General features: G+C 45.1%; 1 protein-coding gene and 1 long non-coding RNA gene across 37 annotated transcripts in view; one reads left to right on the top strand and one right to left on the bottom strand.

The window, feature by feature from the left end:
- The first annotated feature begins 5 nt into the window (after nucleotides 1-5).
- Nucleotides 6-3,002, top strand: LOC127918485 (uncharacterized). 36 transcript variants are annotated; one of them, XR_008100227.1, is made up of 5 exons: nucleotides 6-22; nucleotides 341-453; nucleotides 1,234-1,333; nucleotides 2,303-2,522; nucleotides 2,699-3,002. It is a non-coding gene; the product is annotated as an uncharacterized LOC127918485 (long non-coding RNA). The 36 variants fall into 36 exon arrangements; XR_008100224.1 differs by having other exon boundaries at nucleotides 341-490; nucleotides 1,192-1,333; nucleotides 2,324-2,522; XR_008100243.1 differs by lacking the exon at nucleotides 6-22 and adding an exon at nucleotides 1,513-1,658 and having other exon boundaries at nucleotides 230-490; nucleotides 1,192-1,333; nucleotides 2,503-2,522; nucleotides 2,741-3,002.
- Nucleotides 3,003-3,124: 122 nt separating this feature from the next.
- Nucleotides 3,125-20,746, bottom strand: part of LOC118381063 (cytochrome P450 3A27-like) — a 28,606-nt gene continuing 10,984 nt past the window's right edge. Inside the window, exons 7-12 of the mRNA XM_052501762.1 lie at nucleotides 14,680-14,828; nucleotides 13,369-13,496; nucleotides 12,714-12,792; nucleotides 10,420-10,580; nucleotides 4,178-4,404; nucleotides 3,125-3,947 (exon numbers count right to left, since the gene is read on the bottom strand). Of these exons, the coding sequence (XP_052357722.1) occupies nucleotides 3,701-3,947; nucleotides 4,178-4,404; nucleotides 10,420-10,580; nucleotides 12,714-12,792; nucleotides 13,369-13,496; nucleotides 14,680-14,828 (991 nt within the window). The 3' untranslated portion in view covers nucleotides 3,125-3,700. The remainder of the gene's footprint in view (nucleotides 3,948-4,177; nucleotides 4,405-10,419; nucleotides 10,581-12,713; nucleotides 12,793-13,368; nucleotides 13,497-14,679; nucleotides 14,829-20,746) is intronic.

Genomic DNA, 20,746 nt, shown 5'->3' with positions numbered 1-20,746 from the left:
GTAGACCATGTTAAAACAGGTGGTGACCATGTTAAAACAGATGATGACCATGTTAAATGACCATGTTAAAACAGATGATGACCATGGTGACCATGTTAAAACAGGTGGTGACCATATTAAAACAGGTGGTGACCATGTTAAAACAGGTGGTGACCATGTTAAAACAGGTGGTGACCATGTTAAAACAGGTGGTGACCATGTTAAAACATGTTAAAACAGGTAGTGACCATGTTGAAACAGGTGGTGACCATGTTAAAACAGGTGGTGACCATGTTAAAACAGGTAGTGACCATGTTAAAACAGGTGGTGACCATGTTAAAACAGGTCCATGTTAAAACAGGTGACCATGTTAAAACAGATGATGACCATGTTAAAACAGGTCCATGTTAAAACAGATGATGACCATGTTAAAACAGGTCCATGTTAAAACAGGTGGTGACCATGTTAAAACAGGTAGTGACCATGTTAAACCAGGTCCATGTTAAAACAGGTGCTGACCATGTTAAAACAGGTGGTGACCATGTTAAAACAGGTGGTGACCATGTTAAAACCATGTTAAACAGGTGGTGACCATGTTAAAACAGGTAGTGACCAAAAACAGGTGGTGACCATGTTAAAACAGGTAGTGACCATGACCATGTTAAAACAGGTGTTAAACCAGGTGACCATGTTAAAACAGATGGTGACCATGTTAAAACATGTGACCATGTTAAAACAGGTGGTGACCATGTTAAAACAGGTGGTGACCATGTTAAAACAGGTCCATGTTAAACAGGTGGTGACCATGTTAAACAGGTGGTGACCATGTTAAAACAGGTCCATGTTAAAACAGGTGGTGACCATGTTAAAACAGGTCCATGTTAAACAGGTGGTGACCATGTTAAAACAGGTGGTGACCATGTTAAAACAGGTCCATGTTAAAACAGGTGGTGACTATGTTAAAACAGGTGGTGACCATGTTAAAACAGGTGGTGACCATGTTAAAACAGGTCCATGTTAAAACAGGTGGTGACCATGTTAAAACAGGTGGTGACCATGTTAAACAGGTGGTGACCATGTTAAAACAGGTGGTGACCATGTTAAAACAGGTGGTGACCATGTTAAAACAGGTGGTGACCATGTTAAAACAGGTGGTGACCATGTTAAACAGGTGGTGACCATGTTAAAACAGGTGGTGACCATGTTAAACAGGTGGTGACCATGTTAAAACAGGTGGTGACCATGTTAAAACAGGTGGTGACCATGTTAAAACAGGTGGTGACCATGTTAAAACAGGTCCATGTTAAAACAGGTGGTGACCATGTTAAAACAGGTGGTGACCATGTTAAAACAGGTCCATGTTAAAACAGATGAAATGTTAAAACAGGTCCATGTTAAAACAGTGACCATGTTAAAACAGGTGGACCATGTTAAAACAGGTCCATGTTAAAACAGGTGGTGTTAAAACAGGTGGTGACCATGTTAAAACAGGTGGTGACCATGTTAAAACAGGTGGTGACCATGTTAAAACAGGTGGTGACCATGTTAAAACAGGTGGTGACCATGTTAAAACAGGTGGTGACCATGTTAAAACAGGTTTGACCATGTTAAAACAGGTGGTGACCATGTTAAAACAGGTGGTGACCATGTTAAAACAGGTGGTGACCATGTTAAAACAGGTGGTGACCATGTTAAAACAGGTGGTGACCATGTTAAAACAGGTGGTGACCATGTTAAAACAGGTGGTGACCATGTTAAAACAGGTGGTGACCATGTTAAAACAGGTGGTGACCATGTTAAAACAGGTGGTGACCATGTTAAAACAGGTGGTGACCATGTTAAAACAGGTGGTGACCATGTTAAAACAGGTGGTGACCATGTTAAAACAGGTGGTGACCATGTTAAAACAGGTGGTGACCATGTTAAAACAGGTGGTGACCATGTTAAAACAGGTGGTGACCATGTTAAAACAGGTGGTGACCATGTTAAAACAGGTGGTGACCATGTTAAAACAGGTGGTGACCATGTTAAAACAGGTGGTGACCATGTTAAAACAGGTGGTGACCATGTTAAAACAGGTGGTGACCATGTTAAAACAGGTGTTAAAACATGTTAAAAAACAGGTGGTGACCATGTTAAAACAGGTGGTGACCATGTTAAAACAGGTGGTGACCATGTTAAAACAGTTGGTGACCATGTTAAAACAGGTGGTGACCATGTTAAAACAGGTGGTGACCATGTTAAAACAGGTGGTGACCATGTTAAAACAGGTGACCATGTGGTGGTGACCATGTTAAAACAGGTGGTGACCATGTTAAAACAGGTGGTGACCATGTTAAAACAGGTGGTGACCATGTTAAAACAGGTGGTGACCATGTTAAAACAGGTGGTGACCATGTTAAAACAGGTGGTGACCATGTTAAAACAGGTGGTGACCATGTTAAAACAGGTCCATGTTAAAACAGGTCCATGTTAAAACAGGTGGTGACCATGTTAAAACAGGTGGTGACCATGTTAAAACAGGTTTGACCATGTTAAAACAGGTCCATGTAAAACAGGTTTGACCATGTTAAAACAGGTGGTGACCATGTTAAAACAGGTGGTGACCATGTTAAAACAGGTGGTGACCATGTTAAAACAGGTCCATGTTAAAACAGGTGGTGACCATGTTAAAACAGGTTTGACCATGTTAAAACAGGTGGTGACCATGTTAAAACAGGTGGTGACCATGTTAAAACAGGTGGTGACCATGTTAAAACAGGTGGTGACCATGTTAAAACAGGTTTGACCATGTTGAAACAGGTGGTGACCATGTTAAAACAGGTTTGACCATGTTGAAACAGGTGGTGACCATGTTAAAACAGGTTTGACCATGTTGAAACAGGTGGTGACCATGTTAAAACAGGTTTGACCATGTTGAAACAGGTGGTGACCATGTTAAAACAGGTTTGACCATGTTGAAACAGGTGGTGACCATGTTAAAACAGGTTTGACCATGTTGAAACAGGTGGTGACCATGTTAAAACAGGTGGTGACCAACAGGTGCTGCGGAAAGTGCAGCCTCTATCTATGAATGATACTGATGTTTGATGATGTCATATTCTGTCTGCTCAGGTGAGAGTCTCACCTCGGTCACCTCGGTGAGCGTCTGTCGTGGAAGATTCAGAATTTGTTGGTAACAATAGTACTATGTTTTATATTTATCAAATATGTGTGTTTATTTCTCATCAGAAGGGTATTTTTGTATAATACTGTGGCGAGGTTGCAGTTATCTGTTCTATGTCAAAACTAAGTTGCATGGGCCACAGAGAGGGGAGAGGTCAAAGTGTCATCATGTGTAAACATATATTTTACTCCCTACCTTTCCCAGTGGGGAAAGGAGGGTGGCAGTGTCTGGAATCATTCTATGCTCATGTTATGTTGTTTTTATCTTAACCAAGAGACTCACCTCCTCTCCGTGAGTTTGTCCAGGTTTGGTTGTATTTTGAGTTGGTTGTATCTAAATGACAATTTGATATATGCCTGTTGATTTGGAGGATTGGTTTATGGTTCTGGGGTTTGGGAAAGGAGACAAAGCTGAACGATGAATTATGTCTATGCTGTCTGACTATGTGTGATCTTTGCTATAAAGGATCCCATTTTGCCAGTGTGTGGGGACACTCTCAACTATCATTAGAGATACTGAACTGTTGAAAGTCAAAATGCTATAGAGCTTATATAGTTAAAGATGGACTTTTATAAACTCTGACTTGTGGTTTGCTCCCATGATTTGGGAAATAGAGGAAATTTCCACGACACGTCTCACCTCGGTCTCGTCGCAGACGGAGAAAGTGAAACTCTGGAGGATCTCGACCATGGCCAGTTTGATCATGATCAGGGCGAAGCGCATCCCGATACAGTTCCTGGGCCCCGCCCCAAACGGCATGTACGTGTACGGATCAATAGGCTCCTTGTTCTCCTTACTGAACCTGGACAGGGGGGGGGGGCAGACACATTACACATTGTTTTGTAGTTGATTTGTGGTTGTGTTTCAGACACATTACACATTGTGTTGTAGTTGATTTGTGGTTGTGGTTCAGACACATTACACATTGTATTATAGTTGATTCGTGGTTGTACTGTGGTTGTATTAAGGTTGTGTTATGGTTATGTTAAGGTTGTGTCATGGTTAGATTGTGGTTACGGTGCGGTCCAGTACCTCTCTGGTTTGAACTCCTCAGGGTCGGACCAGATCTCTGGGTCACGGTGGAGGGTCCACGTGGGAACCAGGACAACGCAGTCTTTGGGGATGACGATGCCGTTAATCTCCACCGTCTTCTTGGCGACCCTCTCCAGTCGCGGGGAGATGGGGTACAGTCTCAGAGACTCGTTCAACACACAGTCCAAATAGTCCATCTGCATCAGAGCTTCGTACTGGATTGGAGCCTGCACCGTGGTTACACACACATCAGTACCTCACCCCATCTGACACCGGGGTTACACACACATCAGTACCTCAACATATCTGGCACCCACACAGTATTGTCCGGGCGCCGACAGAGATGGCCGCCTCGCTTCGCGTTCCTAGGAAAACTATGCATTTTTTTTGTTTTTTACGTGTTATTTCTTACGTTAGTACCCCAGGTCATCTTAGGTTTCATTACATACAGTCGAGAAGAACTACTGAATATAAGATCAGCGTCAACTCACCATCAGTACGACCAAGAATATGATTTTCGCGAAGCGGATCCTGTGTTCTGCCTTTCAACCAGGACAACGGAATGGATCCCAGCCGGCGACCCAAAAAAACGACTCCGTAAAAGACGGAAACGAGGCGGTCTTCTGGTCAGACTCCGGAGACGGGCACATCGTGCACCACTCCCTAGCATTCTTCTCGCCAATGTCCAGTCTCTTGACAACAAGGTTGAAATCCGAGCAAGGGTAACATTCCAGAGGGACATCAGAGACTGTAACGTTCTTTGCTTCACGGAAACATGGCTCACTGGAGAGACGCTATCGGAGGTGGTGCAGCCAGCGGGTTCCTCCACGCATCGTGCCGACAGAAACAAACATCTTTCTGGTAAGAAGAGGGGCGGGGGCGTATGCCTTATGGCTAACGAGACGTGGTGTGATCACAGAAACATACAGGAACACAAATCCTTCTGTTCACCTGATTTAGAATTCCTCACAATCAAATGTCGACCGCATTATCTACCAAGTGAATTCTCTTCGATTATAATCACAGCCGTATATATTCCCCCCCAAGCAGACACATCAATGGCTCTGAACGAACTTTATTTGACTCTTTGCAAACTGGAATCCATACATCCTGAGGCTGCATTCATTGTAGCTGGGGATTTTAACAAGGCTAATCTGAAAACAAGACTCCCTAAATTGTATCAGCATATCGATTGCGCAACCAGGGCTGGAAAACTTCAGCATATAAGCATATAAGGACCTTCCCCGCCCTCCTTTCGGAAAAGCTGACCACGACTCCATTTTGCTGATCCCTGCCTACAGACAGAAACTAAAACAAGAAGCTCCCACGCTGAGGTCTGACCAACGCTGGTCCGACCAAGCTGATTCCACACTCCAAGACTGCTTCCATCACGTGGACTGGGATATGTTTCGTATTGCGTCAGATAACAACATTGACGAATACGCTGATTCGGTGTGCGAGTTCATTAGAACGTGCTTTGAAGATGTTGTTCCCATAGCAACGATTAAAACATTCCCTAACCAGAAACTGGGGATTGATGGCAGCATTCGCGTGAAACTGAAAGCGCAAACCACTGCTTTTAATCAGGGCAAGGTGACTGGTAACATGACCGAATAAAAAACAGTGCAGCTATTCCCTCCTCAAGGCTATCAAACAAGCTAAGCGTCAGTATAGAGACAAAGTAGAATCTCAATTCAACGGCTCAGACACAAGAGGTATGTGGCAGGGTCTACAGTCAATTACGGACTACAAGAAGAAAACCAGCCCAGTCACGGACCAGGATGTCTTGCTCCCAGGCAGACTAAATAACTTTTTTGCCTGCTTTGAGGACAATACAGTGCCACTGACATGGCCTGCAACGAAAACATGCGGACTCTCCTTCACTGCAGCCGAGGTGAGTAAAACATTTAAACGTGTTAACCCTCGCAAGGCTGCAGGCCCAGACGGCATCCCCAGCCGCGCCCTCAGAGCATGCGCAGACCAGCTGGCCGGTGTGTTTACGGACATATTCAATAAATCCCTATATCAGTCTGCTGTTCCCACATGCTTTAAGAGGGCCACCATTATTCCTGTTCCCAAGAAAGCTAAGGTAACTGAGCTAAACGACTACCGCCCCGTAGCACTCACTTCCGTCATCATGAAGTGCTTTGAGAGACTAGTCAAGGACCATATCACCTCCACCCTACCTGACACCCTAGACCCACTCCAATTTGCTTACCGCCCAAATAGGTCCACAGACGATGTAATCTCAACCCCACTGCACACTGCCCTAACCCATCTGGACAAGAGGAATACCTATGTGAGAATGCTGTTCATCGACTACAGCTCGGCATTCAACAAGCTCGTCATCAAGCTCGAGACCCTGGGTCTCGACCCCGCCCTGTGCAACTGGGTACTGGACTTCCTGACGGGCCGCCCCCAGGTGGTGAGGGTAGGCAACATCATCTCCACCCCGCTGATCCTCAACACTGGGGCCCCACAAGGGTGCGTTCTGAGCCCTCTCCTGTACTCCCTGTTCACCCACGACTGTGTGGACACGCACGCCTCCAACTCAATCATCAAGTTTGCGGACGACACAACAGTGGTAGGCTTGATTACCAACAACGATGAGACGGCCTACAGGGAGGAGGTGAGGGCCCTCGGAGTGTGGTGTCAGGAAAATAACCTCACACTCAACGTCAACAAAACTAAGGAGATGATTGTGGACTTCAGGAAACAGCAGAGGGAACACCCCCCTATCCACATCGATGGAACAGTAGTGGAGAGGGTAGTAAGTTTTAAGTTCCTCGGCATACACATCACAGACAAACTGAATTGATCCACTCACACAGACAGCATCGTGAAGAAGACGCAGCAGCTCCTCTTCAACCTCAGGAGGCTGAAGAAATTCGGCTTGTCACCAAAAGCACTCACAAACCTCTACAGATGCACAATCGAGAGCATCCTGGTGGGCTCTATCACCGCCTGGTACGGCAACTTCTCCGCCCACAACCGTAAGGCTCTCCAGAGGGTAGTGAGGTCTGCACAACGCATCACCGGGGGCAAACTACCTGCCCTCCAGGACACCTACACCACCCGATGTTACAGGAAGGCCATAAAGATCATCAAGGACAACAACCACCCGAGCCACTGCCTGTTCACCCCGCTATCATCCAGAAGGCGAGGTCAGTACAGGTGCATCAAAGCTGGGACCAAAGCTGGGACCGAGAGACTGAAAAACAGCTTCTATCTCAAGGCCATCAGACTGTTAAACAGCCACCACTAACATTGGCTGCTGCCAACACACTGTCATTGACACTGACTCAACTCCAGCCACTTTAATAATGGGAATTGATGGGAAATGATGTAAAATATATCACTAGACACTTTAAACAATGCTACCTAATATAATGTTTACATACCCTACATTATTCATCTCTTATGTATACGTATATACTGTACTCTATATCATCTACTGCATCCTTATGTAATACATGTATCACTAGCCACTTTAGCTATGCCACTTTGTTTACATACTCATCTCATATGTATATACTGTACTCGATACCATCTACTGTATCTTGCCTATGCTGCTCTGTACCATCACTCATTCATATATCTTCATGTACATATTCTTTATCCCCTTACACTGTGTATAAGACAGTCGTTTTGGAATTGTTAGTTAGATTACTTGTTGGTTATTACTGCATTGTCGGAACTAGAAGCACAAGCATTTCGCTACACTCGCATTAACATCTGCTAATCATGTGTATGTGACAAATAAAATGTGATTTGGTTTGATTTGATTTGATCCTCCTGTCGTTTCATGGTGTGGGGGTTACCTTGTTGGGGAAAACAGTAGCTATCTCCTCCTGCAGTTTGGTCATGTTGTTGGGGTTACCTTGTTGGGGAACACAGTAGCTATCTCCTCCTGCAGTTTGGTCATGGTGTGGGGGTTACCTTGTTGGGGAACACAGTATCTATCTCCTCCTGCAGTTTGGTCATGGTGTGGGGGTTACCTTGTTGGGGAACACAGTATCTATCTCCTCCTGCAGTTTGGTCATGGTGTGGGGTTACCTTGTTGGGGAACACAGTATCTATCTCCTCCTGCAGTTTGGTCATGGTGTGGGGTTACCTTGTTGGGGAACACAGTATCTATCTCCTCCTGCAGTTTGGTCATGGTGTGGGGGTTACCTTGTTGGGGAACACAGTATCTATCTCCTCCTGCAGTTTGGTCATGGTGTGGGGTTACCTTGTTGGGGAACACAGTATCTATCTCCTCCTGCAGTTTGGTCATGGTGGGGGGGGTTACCTTGTTGGGGAACACAGTATCTATCTCCTCCTGCAGTTTGGTCATGGTGTGGGGTTACCTTGTTGGGGAACACAGTATCTATCTCCTCCTGCAGTTTGGTCATGGTGTGGGGTTACCTTGTTGGGGAACACAGTATCTATCTCCTCCTGCAGTTTGGTCATGGTGTGGGGGTTACCTTGTTGGGGAACACAGTATCTATCTCCTCCTGCAGTTTGGTCATGGTGTGGGGTTACCTTGTTGGGGAACACAGTATCTATCTCCTCCTGCAGTTTGGTCATGGTGTGGGGGTTACCTTGTTGGGGAACAGTTTGGTCATGGTGTGGGGGTTACCTTGTTGGGGAACACAGTATCTATCTCCTCCTGCAGTTTGGTCATGGTGTACCTTGTTGGGGAACACAGTATCTATCTCCTCCTGCAGTTTGGTCATGGTGTGGGGGTTACCTTGTTGGGGAACACAGTATCTATCTCCTCCTGCAGTTTGGTCATGGTGTGGGGTTACCTTGTTGGGGAACACAGTATCTATCTCCTCCTGCAGTTTGGTCATGGTGTGGGGGTTACCTTGTTGGGGAACACAGTATCTATCTCCTCCTGCAGTTTGGTCATGGTGTGGGGTTACCTTGTTGGGGAACACAGTATCTATCTCCTCCTGCAGTTTGGTCATGGTGTGGGGGTTACCTTGTTGGGGAACACAGTATCTATCTCCTCCTGCAGTTTGGTCATGGTGTGGGGGTTACCTTGTTGGGGAACACAGTATCTATCTCCTCCTGCAGTTTGGTCATGGTGTTACCTTGGGGGAACACAGTTACCTTGTTGGGGGGGTTAACACAGTATCTATCTCCTCCTGCAGTTTGGTCATGGTGTGGGGGTTACCTTGTTGGGGAACACAGTATCTATCTCCTCCTGCAGTTTGGTCATGGTGTGGGGTTACCTTGTTGGGGAACACAGTATCTATCTCCTCCTGCAGTTTGGTCATGGTGTGGGGGTTACCTTGTTGGGGAACACAGTATCTATCTCCTCCTGCAGTTTGGTCATGTTTTACCTTGGTCATGGTTTGTGGGGGGGGTTACCTTGTTGGGGAACACAGTATCTATCTCCTCCTGCAGTTTGGTCATGGTGTGGGGGTTACCTTGTTGGGGAACACAGTATCTATCTCCTCCTGCAGTTTGGTCATGGTGTGGGGGTTACCTTGTTGGGGAACACAGTATCTATCTCCTCCTGCAGTTTGGTCATGGTGTGGGGGTTACCTTGTTGGGAACACAGTATCTATCTCCTCCTGCAGTTTGGTCATGGTGTGGGGGTTACCTTGTTGGGGAACACAGTATCTATCTCCTCCTGCAGTTTGGTCATGGTGTGGGGGTTACCTTGTTGGGGAACACAGTATCTATCTCCTCCTGCAGTTTGGTCATGGTGTGGGGGTTACCTTGTTGGGGAACACAGTATCTATCTCCTCCTGCAGTTTGGTCATGGTGTGGGGGTTACCTTGTTGGGGAACACAGTATCTATCTCCTCCTGCAGTTTGGTCATGGTGTGGGGGTTACCTTGTTGGGGAACACAGTATCTATCTCCTCCTGCAGTTTGGTCATGGTGTGGGGGTTACCTTGTTGGGGAACACAGTATCTATCTCCTCCTGCAGTTTGGTCATGGTGTGGGGGTTACCTTTTTGGGGAACACAGTATCTATCTCCTCCTGCAGTTTGGTCATGACATGGGGGTTACCTTGTTGGGGAACACAGTATCTATCTCCTCCTGCAGTTTGGTCATGGTGTGGGGGTTACCTTGTTGGGGAACACAGTATCTATCTCCTCCTGCAGTTTGGTCATGGTGTGGGGGTTACCTTGTTGGGGAACACAGTATCTATCTCCTCCTGCAGTTTGGTCATGGTGTGGGGGTTACCTTGTTGGGGAACACAGTATCTATCTCCTCCTGCAGTTTGGTCATGGTGTGGGGGTTACCTTGTTGGGGAACACAGTATCTATCTCCTCCTGCAGTTTGGTCATGACATGGGGGTTGGTTGCCAGGTTGTAGGCCAGGAAACTCATAGTACTGCTGCTGGTCTCGTAGCCGGCGAAGATGAAGATCATGGCCTGAGACAAGATCTCATGATCAGTCAGTCCTGTGGAGAGAGAGAGGAGAGGAGAGGAGGGAATAGGAGAGTGAATATGTTTGTAACAAGTGTGTGTTTGTAACAGCAGTTTACAGGTGTGCGTTTGTAACAGGTGTGTTTTGTAACAGTAGTTAACAGGTGTGTGTTTGTAACAATAGTTTCCAGGTGTGTGTTTGTAACAGGTGTGTTTTGTAACAGTAGTTAACAGGTGTGTGTTTGTAACAGGTTTCCAGGTGTGTTTGTAACAGTAGTTTACAGGTGTGTGTTTGTAACAGTAGTTTACAGGTGTGTGTTTGTAACAGTAGTTTACAGGTGTGTGTTTGTAACAGTAGTTTACAGGTGTGTGTTTGTAACAGTAGTTTACAGGTGTGTGTTTGTAACAGTAGTTTCCAGGTGTGTGTTTGTAACAGTAGTTTCAGGTGTGTGTTTGTAACAGTAGTTACAGGTGTGTGTTTGTAACAGTAGTTTCCAGGTGTGTGTTTGTAACAGTAGGTTACAGGTGTGTGTTTGTAACAGTAGTTTACAGGTGTGTGTTTGTAACAGTAGTTTCCAGGTGTGTGTTTGTAACAGGTGTGTGTTTGTAACAGTAGTTTCCAGGTGTGTGTTTGTTACAGTAGTTTCCAGGTGTGTGTTTGTAACAGGTGTGTTTTGTAACAGGTGTGTGTTTGTAACAGTAGTTTCCAGGTGTGTGTTTGTAACAATAGTTTAAGGTGTGTGTTTGTAACAGGTTTCAGGTGTGTGTTTGTAACAGTAGTTTACAGGTGTGTGTTTGTAACAGTAGTTTCCAGGTGTGTGTTTGTAACAGTAGTTTACAGGTGTGTGTTTGTAACAGTAGTTTCAGGTGTGTGTTTGTAACAGGTGTGTGTTTGTAACAGTAGTTTCCAGGTGTGTGTTTGTAACAGTAGCAGGTGTGTGTTTGTAACAGTAGTTAACAGGTGTGTGTTTGTAACAGTTTCCAGGTGTGTGTTTGTAACAGGTGTGTGTTTGTAACAGTAGTTAACAGGTGTGTGTTTGTAACAGTAGTTTAGGTGTTGTTTGTAACAGTAGTTTCAGGTGTGTGTTTGTAACAGTAGTTTCCAGGTGTGTGTTTGTAACAGTAGTTTCCAGGTGTGTGTTTGTAACAGTAGTTTCCAGGTGTGTGTTTGTAACAGTAGTTTACAGGTGTGTGTTTGTAACAGTAGTTTCCAGGTGTGTGTTTGTAACAGTAGTTTACAGGTGTGTGTTTGTAACAGTAGTTTCAGGTGTGTGTTTGTAACAGTAGTTTGTGTTTGTAACAGTAGTGTGTGTTTGTAACAGTAGTTTACAGGTGTGTGTTTGTAACAGTAGTTTACAGGTGTGTGTTTGTAACAGTAGTTTACAGGTGTGTGTTTGTAACAGTAGTTTCCAGGTGTGTGTTTGTAACAGTAGTTTCAGGTGTGTGTTTGTAACAGTAGTTTCCAGGTGTGTGTTTGTAACAGTAGTTTACAGGTGTGTGTTTGTAACAGTAGTTTCCAGGTGTGTGTTTGTAACAGTAGTTTCCAGGTGCGTGTTTGTAGGTGTGTGTTTGTAACAGTAGTTTACAGGTGTGTGTTTGTAACAGTAGTTTCCAGGTGTGTGTTTGTAACAGTAGTTTCCAGGTGTGTGTTTGTAACAGTAGTTTACAGGTGTGTGTTTGTAACAGTAGTTTCCAGGTGTGTGTTTGTAACAGTAGTTTACAGGTGTGTGTTTGTAACAGTAGTTTACAGGTGTGTGTTTGTAACAGTAGTTTCCAGGTGTGTGTTTGTAACAGTAGTTTCCAGGTGTGTGTTTGTAACAGTAGTTTCCAGGTGTGTGTTTGTAACAGTAGTTTCCAGGTGTGTGTTTGTAACAGTAGATTACAGGTGTGTGTTTGTAACAGTAGTTTCCAGGTGTGTGTTTGTAACAGTAGTTTCCAGGTGTGTGTTTGTAACAGTAGTTTCCAGGTGTGTGTTTGTAACAGTAGTTTCCAGGTGTGTGTTTGTAACAGTAGTAGGTTTCAGGTGTGTGTGTTTGTAACAGTAGTTTCCAGGTGTGTGTTTGTAACAGTAGTTTCAGGTGTGTGTTGGTAACAGGTGTGTGTTTGTAACAGTAGTTTACAGGTGTGTGTTTGTAACAGTAGTTTCCAGGTGTTTGTTCGCCAGGTACCTTTAGTCTGTTCCCCTCCTGTCTTTGTGTCGCTGCCTTTCTGAGAGTCGATCATCAGCTGTAAGAAATCCACCCGACTCTGGAAGCAGAAGACATGAGGTCAAATCCGTCCAATCACATCCAACACAAACAGATTCCACTGGATCTGGTCCAATCACAACCATCACAAACAGATTCTTATGGATCTGGTCCAATCACAACCATCACAAACATATTCTTATGGATCTGGTCCAATCACAACCAACACAAACATATTCTTATGGATCTGGTCCAATCACAACCAACACAAACATATTCTTATGGATCCGGTCCAATCACAACCAACACAAACATATTCTTATGGATCCGGTCCAATCACAACCAACACAAACATATTCTTATGGATCTGGTCCAATCACAACCATCACAAACATATTCTTATGAATCTGGTCCAATCACAACCATCACAAACATATTCTTATGGATCTGGTCCAATCACAACCATCACAAACATATTCTTATGGATCTGGTCCAATCACAACCATCACAAACATATTCTTATGGATCTGGTCCAATCACAACCATCACCAACATATTCTTATGGATCTGGTCCAATCACAACCATCACAAACATAAACAAACAACATAATCAAATATAAATATAAAACATGTTTACAGTTGAGTTCCCAGTGTCACGTCCAGATTTGATCTTAATCAGCGAGGCGTAAAAGAAGTCTGTCACCGCAGTCGGGAAGAAAGAAAACTTCATCTTCTCCAAGATAGGACCAGTGAAGGGAAACAAAGCTGGAGAAGGAGAGGAGGGGAGGAGAAGAGGAGAGGAGGTGAGGGGAGGACAGGAGAGGAGAAGAGGAGAGGAGAGGAGGGAGGGGAGAGGAGAGGAGAGGAGAGGAGAAGAGGAGAGGAGGGGAGAGGGGAGGGGAGAGAGGAGGAGAGGAGAGGAGAGGGAGGGGAGGAGGAGAGGAGAGGAGGGGAGGAGGGAGAGGAGAAGAGGAGAAGGAGAGGGAGAGAGGGAGGGGGAGAGGAGAGGAGAGGAGAGGAGAGGGAGGGAGAGGAGGAGAGGAGGGAGGAGGAGGGAGGAGGAGAGGAGGGGAGAGGAGAGGAGGAGAGAGGACGGAGGAGAGGGAGGAGAGGAGAGGGAGAGGAGAGGAGGAGGAGAGGAGAGGAGGAGAGGGAGAGGGGAGGAGAGGAGAGGAGGGGAGGGAGAGGAGGAGGGAGAGAGGAGAGGAGGGAGAGGGGAGGAGAGGGAGAGGAGGAGAGGAGAGGAGAGGAGGAGAGGAGGGGAGGACGGAGAGGAGAAGAGGAGAGGAGGGAGGAGAGGAGGAGAGGAGAGGAGGAGGGAGGGGAGGAGAGGAGAGGAGAGGAGAGGAGGAGGAGAGGGAGAGGAGAGGAGAGAGGAGAGGAGAGGAGAGGAGGAGAGGGGAGGGAGAGGAGGAGGAGGGAGAGAGAGGAGAGGAGAGGAGAGGAGAGGGGAGGAGGGAGAGGAGGAGGAGAGGAGAGGGGAGAGGAGAGGAGAGGAGAGGAGAGGAGAGAGGAGGGAGAGGAGAGAGGAGAGGAGAGGAGAGGAGAGGAGAGGAGAGGAGAGGAGAGGAGGAGAGGGGAGGAGGGAGAGGAGAGGAGGGGGACGGGAGAGGAGAGGAGAGGAGGAGGGAGAGGAGAGGAGAGGAGAGGGAGAGGAGAGGAGGGAGAGGAGAGGAGGAGAGGAGAGGAGAGGAGAGGAGGAGAGGAGAGAGGAGGACGGGAGAGGAGAGGAGAGGAGAGGGAGGAGGAGAAGAGGAGAGAGAGGGAGAGGAGAGGAGAAAAGCAGAGGAGAGGAGAGGAGAGGCGGGAGAGGGGAGGAGAAGAGGAGGAGAGGAGGAGAGGAGGAGAGGAGGAGAGGAGAGGAACAATTTATTGAAAGGTGTACAACTTCATATGATTAAAAAGTACAATTCTGCGTCCGTGTGTGTCTGTGCGTGTGTTGTCTCACCGACTAGGAGGAACAGTGGGTTTAAAAGGTCAAACTTGATCATCTTCTTGACGTTGGAGACGAAGGGGTCTGAAGGGTTGTTCAGAGAGTCAATGTCCACACTGAAGGCTGTGCTGGTGACCACGTCCATACTGTAGGGCCCAAAGAACCTGCAACACAACCACAATTACACAACTACTGATCACAACTACACAACTACTGACCCATTTCTGCTCTCCTGCGCCTGACTTCCCTGCAGCTGTTATACTCTCCCTTATATATAAAACTTTTTGGCATTTGCTGTATAATCGATGAGAAACTCCATATTGCTAATGTTCCGTCCCTTACTAGACGTTTCCGAATATCCGCAAAATTTGCAGACGGCGGCGGGCTGTGATCTTCTGTGAAGTCATCGAACGAAGTCTCTCGGAAATTCCACCAGATGGCGAATGGACTCTTATTGCAAATGTACAAAACATCACCAATCACTACATGACCATTTCTCCTAAACGGAAAAGACTTCGAAGACGAAACTTGGTGAGCATAGGTTTGGACTAATGGGCAGCACCGAAACAAGATGGCGTCGAGGCCTCAACGCTTTTTGAGTTAAGGCCAATTTTCTGGGATTAAAAGTCAAAAATGAAAATAGAGCGCTAATTTGACCGCTTCATGTCAAAGTACATGAACCTACGGTGTCAGGAAAAAATAACCATCATATCATCATTTAAGAGAGATTGTACAATGTACAATTGGTGATGTTCAAATATATGTATATATTTTTTTAACGTTTTTGATCCAGAATGTTCAGACGAATCCGTTAAAGGTGGGTTTTCGGAATTCGTGATTTCTGATATTTTATGTGATTTTCTGAAATAACACTCAATCATTCAACCCTTTGTAAATAAGTCAGTTCTTAATGTAAAGACTTAAAACTCAAAATTCTGTAAGGAAGATATGTGTTCACTTTCAGCTTCCTGTGTCAACGGAATCATAGGTCATAGGTCATAGGTCATAGGGGATGTTTCGAAGGGTTGAAAGAGTCAGATCTTTCCAAAACTTCATAAGTGTAAAAAGGCAACCCTCATGAACTGTAAATCAGTCATTTCTCCCATCAGACAAAAACAAAAACTCACACACACACAGCAGGGATGGAGTGACACAGGGTGGGGCTTACAGTCACACAGAGCCTGCAATAGTTACCTTCGTTCGAACAATCAAAGAACCGTCAGACCTAGAGCTCTGAAAGATTGGAAACCTGTTCTAGAGCTAAAGTCAATAGTGCACGGTGAGTTATGTGGCTCTAGAAGGTTATCAGACTGAGTAACAGCCTCATACATTTGCAATAACTTCGATTAATTTTGACCATCACGAAAATGACCATTTGCAATATGTCTAAACAGTGATAGACCATCACCAAATTGACAATCTGAAATCAACACCAACGAGCAATAGAGAGGAACCCCTATCACTGCCCGGCTATCCCGAGTTCATTGGGCCAGTCAATTTCACATTCCTGCAGTTTTTTTGAGCATTTCAAATTCGTGATGGTAATTGCCCATTGAAACATATTGCAAATGGACAGTACATTTGCAATAAGATTCAACAGTGAAAAAACATCACCAAATGAACATGATGAAATCAACACAACGAGTGATGGAGAGGAACCACTATCACTGTCCGGCTATCCCGAGTTCATTGAGCCAGTCAATTTTGCATTTCTGCAGTATTTTTGAGCATGTCAAATTTGTGATTTTAAATGCCCATTGAAACATATTGCAAATGGACAGCCGTGCGCCTGGTGATTGGAATTGGTTACCAGGAGCTAATTAAAAAAATAGTCTCTAAAGCCTTTAGGAGGGTGCAAAGGGTCTACGGTTGGGTATGGAGCACCCCCCACCCGTGGCGTGGAGCCACTATTCATTTTGGACGTTTTTCAAAAAATAATTAAAAAACAGAGTCCAACTTCTCCCTCAGTATACATGACAAATAGACCATCTAGGTTGATTCATGGCTTAACATAGTGCTAGATATCATTTTGGCAGTACAAATACCATTTGGACATGATTCACAGACTTGTGGGTTTGGAAACAGACTTCCTATGATCGTACATGGCAAATGGACATAATATCCTGAATTGGCACTTTCAATACTTTCATATTGCATTTGGACATTTCTTATGGCATGTGGCAATGATTCACAGACTTTTGACTGCAACTTTTGAATTCCTATGAAATTATATTGCAAATGGACAAAAAACATATGCTTTATGGACAAGTAAAAAAAATATGACAATAAAATATGACAAAAGTATGTTCATACTAAACAGAGTTTAGTTTTGCAGTCTGTGTCTTTCGGTTCTCAAACACAACACATTTCGGTTGAAATGTAGCCAAAAGTCAAGTGGATGCGCACCAAAACGTCAAACTTACATATTATATGTCGACTAAACTTATCAAACTAAGTTCATAATCAAGCTTTAACATGTTATAAAGGTGTACAGCAATCGTGAGGACGAACAGAAACGCATGCATTGTATAATCGATCTTGGAAAAAAGACAGGACCGGAGCAGAGCGCGCATAAAACTGACCTGTTTTTTCGCGTGACCGAAAGGTTTCGGCCTGCCAAAACTCTCATGAGTGCGCGATTCTCACAATGAGAAGCCCCATTGAAAGCTGAGATCGCGCTGAAGACAGAGAGACTGTTCCCGGACCTGTAAGTGCTTGGGGTGGGTTAGGGTTGGGTTAGGCGATGACGTCAAAGTTGGGCCAACTTTTCTGATGACAAGAGAGAGTTTGGGAGAATGACTGCCCTGAGAGTTCTGCTTTACATACAGACATAATTTAAACGGTTTTAGAAGCTTTAGAGTGTTTTCTATTCAATAATATTTTTTATTTGCATATATTAGCAACTTTTGCCAAAAAAAATGTATGTTTACTATGGGCACGCAATTACTCCAGTGGGGGCAGTAGACAGCCCTATCCCCAACAGGTTTTAAGGGGGTGATACATTTTCTAAATTTGACTCTTGGGGCTTGACTTGATGTGCATTTGCAATATGAAAATTTACAGTGGAGCGCGCTTGCCATCTATTGGATTTTCGCTGTGTGACACTTGGCCATATGACATTTGCAATACGTTTTGAATTAAATGGCGTCCATTTGAGTGGTATTGTACATCGTGTATATGTTTCGTACGGTGCCAATAAGTTCCCATTCATTTTTGTCCATTTCAGGGGGCTATTTCCTTACATGAACAGATGTTGAACTGAAACCCAACTCCTATTTACAATTCACGATTGTCAGGATTTGGCCAGGGTTGTTCCGGTTTTTGGTCACTAGATGCCCCCATTGTGCCTTTTGACCTTTTGTTTTCCCTTGATCCCCATTATTATTTGCACCTGTGCCTCATTTCCCCTGATTGTATTTAAACCCTTAGTTTTCCTCAGTCCTTTGCTCTGTGTTTGTATGTTAGCACCCAGCCCTAGTACTCTGTGAACTCTTGTTGATCCCGGTGGTCTCTCTTGTGGAATTCTGTTTTTTGTTCTTGTTTGTTTGTTTTTGAGTATTTTTTTAGGCTTTTTGTGCTATACCTTCCACCTTGTGGATTTACCTTTTTGTCTTGGAGGATTACCTTTGTTCTTGTGGAATTCCTTTTGAGGTTGTGGAGTTACATGTTTTCCTGAAGAACTTCACTTTTTACTTCATTAAATACACCGTCTCAAGTACTGCTGTGTCTGCCTCATCTTCTGGGTTCTGCCAACTATTCGTGGCTCAGTTGATTAAGTGACTGTTTCTCACTCCGGAGACCCGGGTTCGTAACCGGGTCCTGACAACGATTGACCATTTGTATTCTAGTACTCTAGTCCTCTCATCCTCTCAAACTCTGCAATGTGTATTTATCTTCAATATATGATTACAATACTGACTATACAACTACTGACCACACAACTACTGACCATGACCACACAACTACTGAGCACAGCTACGGACCGCAACTACTGACCATAACTACCGACCACAACCACACAACTACTGACCACACACCGACTGACCACAACTACAGGCCACAGCCACACAACTACCAACCACAACTACTGACCACAACCAGACATTTACTGACCACACAACTACCGACCACAACCACTGACCGCAATCACACAACTATAGACTGAACATAATTACTGACCACAACCACACAACTACTGACCATACAACTACTGACCGCAACCACACAACTAAGTATGTGAATTACCTGGATTTCTTAAAGGCACAGCAAACCAACAAAACCTCATCCCAACTGTGAAGTATGGTAGAGCATCACAGTTTGGGGCCTCAAGGCCTGCTTGCTGTTTGCAGCTTGCTGTAATCAAATAGTACCCGCAAAACACCAGTCTCAACGTCAACAGTGAAGAGGAGACTCCGGGATTCTAGCCTTCTAGGCAGAGTTCCTCTGTCCAGTGTCTGTGTTCTTTTGCCCATCTTTACTTTTTGTTGGCCAGTCTGAGATATAGCTTTTTCTTTGCAACTCTGCCTAGAAGGCCAGCATCCAGGAGTCGCCTCTTCACTGTTGATGTTGAGACTGGTGTTTTGTGGTTACTATTTAATTAATGAAGCTGCCAGTTGAGTACTTGTGAGGCGTCTGTTTCTCAAACTAGACACTCTAATGTCCTCTTGCTCAGTTGTGCACCGGGGCCTCCCACTCCTCTTTCTATTCTGGTTGGAGCCAGTTTGCGCTGTTCTGTGAAGGGAGTAGTACACATCGTTGTACGAGCTTTAGTTTCTTTGGCAATTTCTCGCAAGGAATAGCCTTCATTTCTCAGAACAAGAGTAGACTGACTAGTTTCAGGAGAAAGTTATTTGTTTCTGGACATTTTGAGCCTGTAATTGAACCCACAAATGCGGATGCTCCAGATACTCAACTAGTCTAAAGAAGGCCAGGTTTTATTGCTTCTTTAATCAGAGCCATAGTTTTCAGTTTTCAGCTGTGCTAACATAATTGCAGAAGGGTTTTCTAAGGATCAATTAGCCTTTTAAACTGATAAACTTGGATTAGCTAACACAACGTGCCATTGGAACACAGGAGTGATGGTTGCTGATAATGAGCCTCTGTACGCCTATGTAGATATTCCATGAAAAATCGTCCGTTTTCAGCTACAATAGTCATTTACAACATTAACAATGTCTACACTGAATTTCTGATCAATTTGACATTATTTAAATGGTGAACAAAATGTGCATTTCTTTCAAAAACATTTCTAAGTGACCCCAAACTTTTGAACGGCACTGTATATGATATATATATTTATATGTTCTAATATTTACATTTAACATTTACATTTAAGTCATTTAGCAGACGCTCTTATCCAGAGCGACTTACAAATTGGTGCATTCACCTTATGACATCCAGTGGAACAGCCACTTTACAATAGTGCATCTAAATCTTTTAGGGGGGGGGGTGAGAAGGATTACTTATCCTATCCTAGGTATTCCTTAAAGAGGTGGGGTTTCAGGTGTCTCCGGAAGGTGGTGATTGACTCCACTGTCCTGGCGTCGTGAGGGAGTTTGTTCCACCATTGGGGGGCCAGAGCAGTGAACAGTTTTGACTGGGCTGAGCGGGAACTGTACTTCCTCAGTGGTAGGGAGGCGAGCAGGCCAGAGGTGGATGAACGCAGTGCCCTTGTTTGGGTGTAGGGCCTGATCAGAGCCTGGAGGTACTGAGGTGCCGTTCCCCTCACAGCTCCGTAGGCAAGCACCATGGTCTTGTAGCGGATGCGAGCTTCAACTGGAAGCCAGTGGAGAGAGCGGAGGAGCGGGTTGACGTGAGAGAACTTGGGAAGGTTGAACACCAGACGGGCTGCGGCGTTCTGGATGAGTTGTAGGGGTTTAATGGCACAGGCAGGGAGCCCAGCCAACAGCGAGTTGCAGTAATCCAGACGGGAGATGACAAGTGCCTGGATTAGGACCTGCGCCGCTTCCTGTGTGAGGCAGGGTCGTACTCTGCGGATGTTGTAGAGCATGAACCTACAGGAACGGGCCACCGCCTTGATGTTAGTTGAGAACGACAGGGTGTTGTCCAGGATCACGCCAAG

Source organism: Oncorhynchus keta, unplaced genomic scaffold, assembly GCF_023373465.1.
Source record: "Oncorhynchus keta strain PuntledgeMale-10-30-2019 unplaced genomic scaffold, Oket_V2 Un_contig_142_pilon_pilon, whole genome shotgun sequence".
NCBI lineage: Eukaryota > Metazoa > Chordata > Actinopteri > Salmoniformes > Salmonidae > Oncorhynchus > Oncorhynchus keta.
Note: the sequence above shows the minus strand (reverse complement) of the source record. Positions and strands in the feature narration are given on the sequence as shown.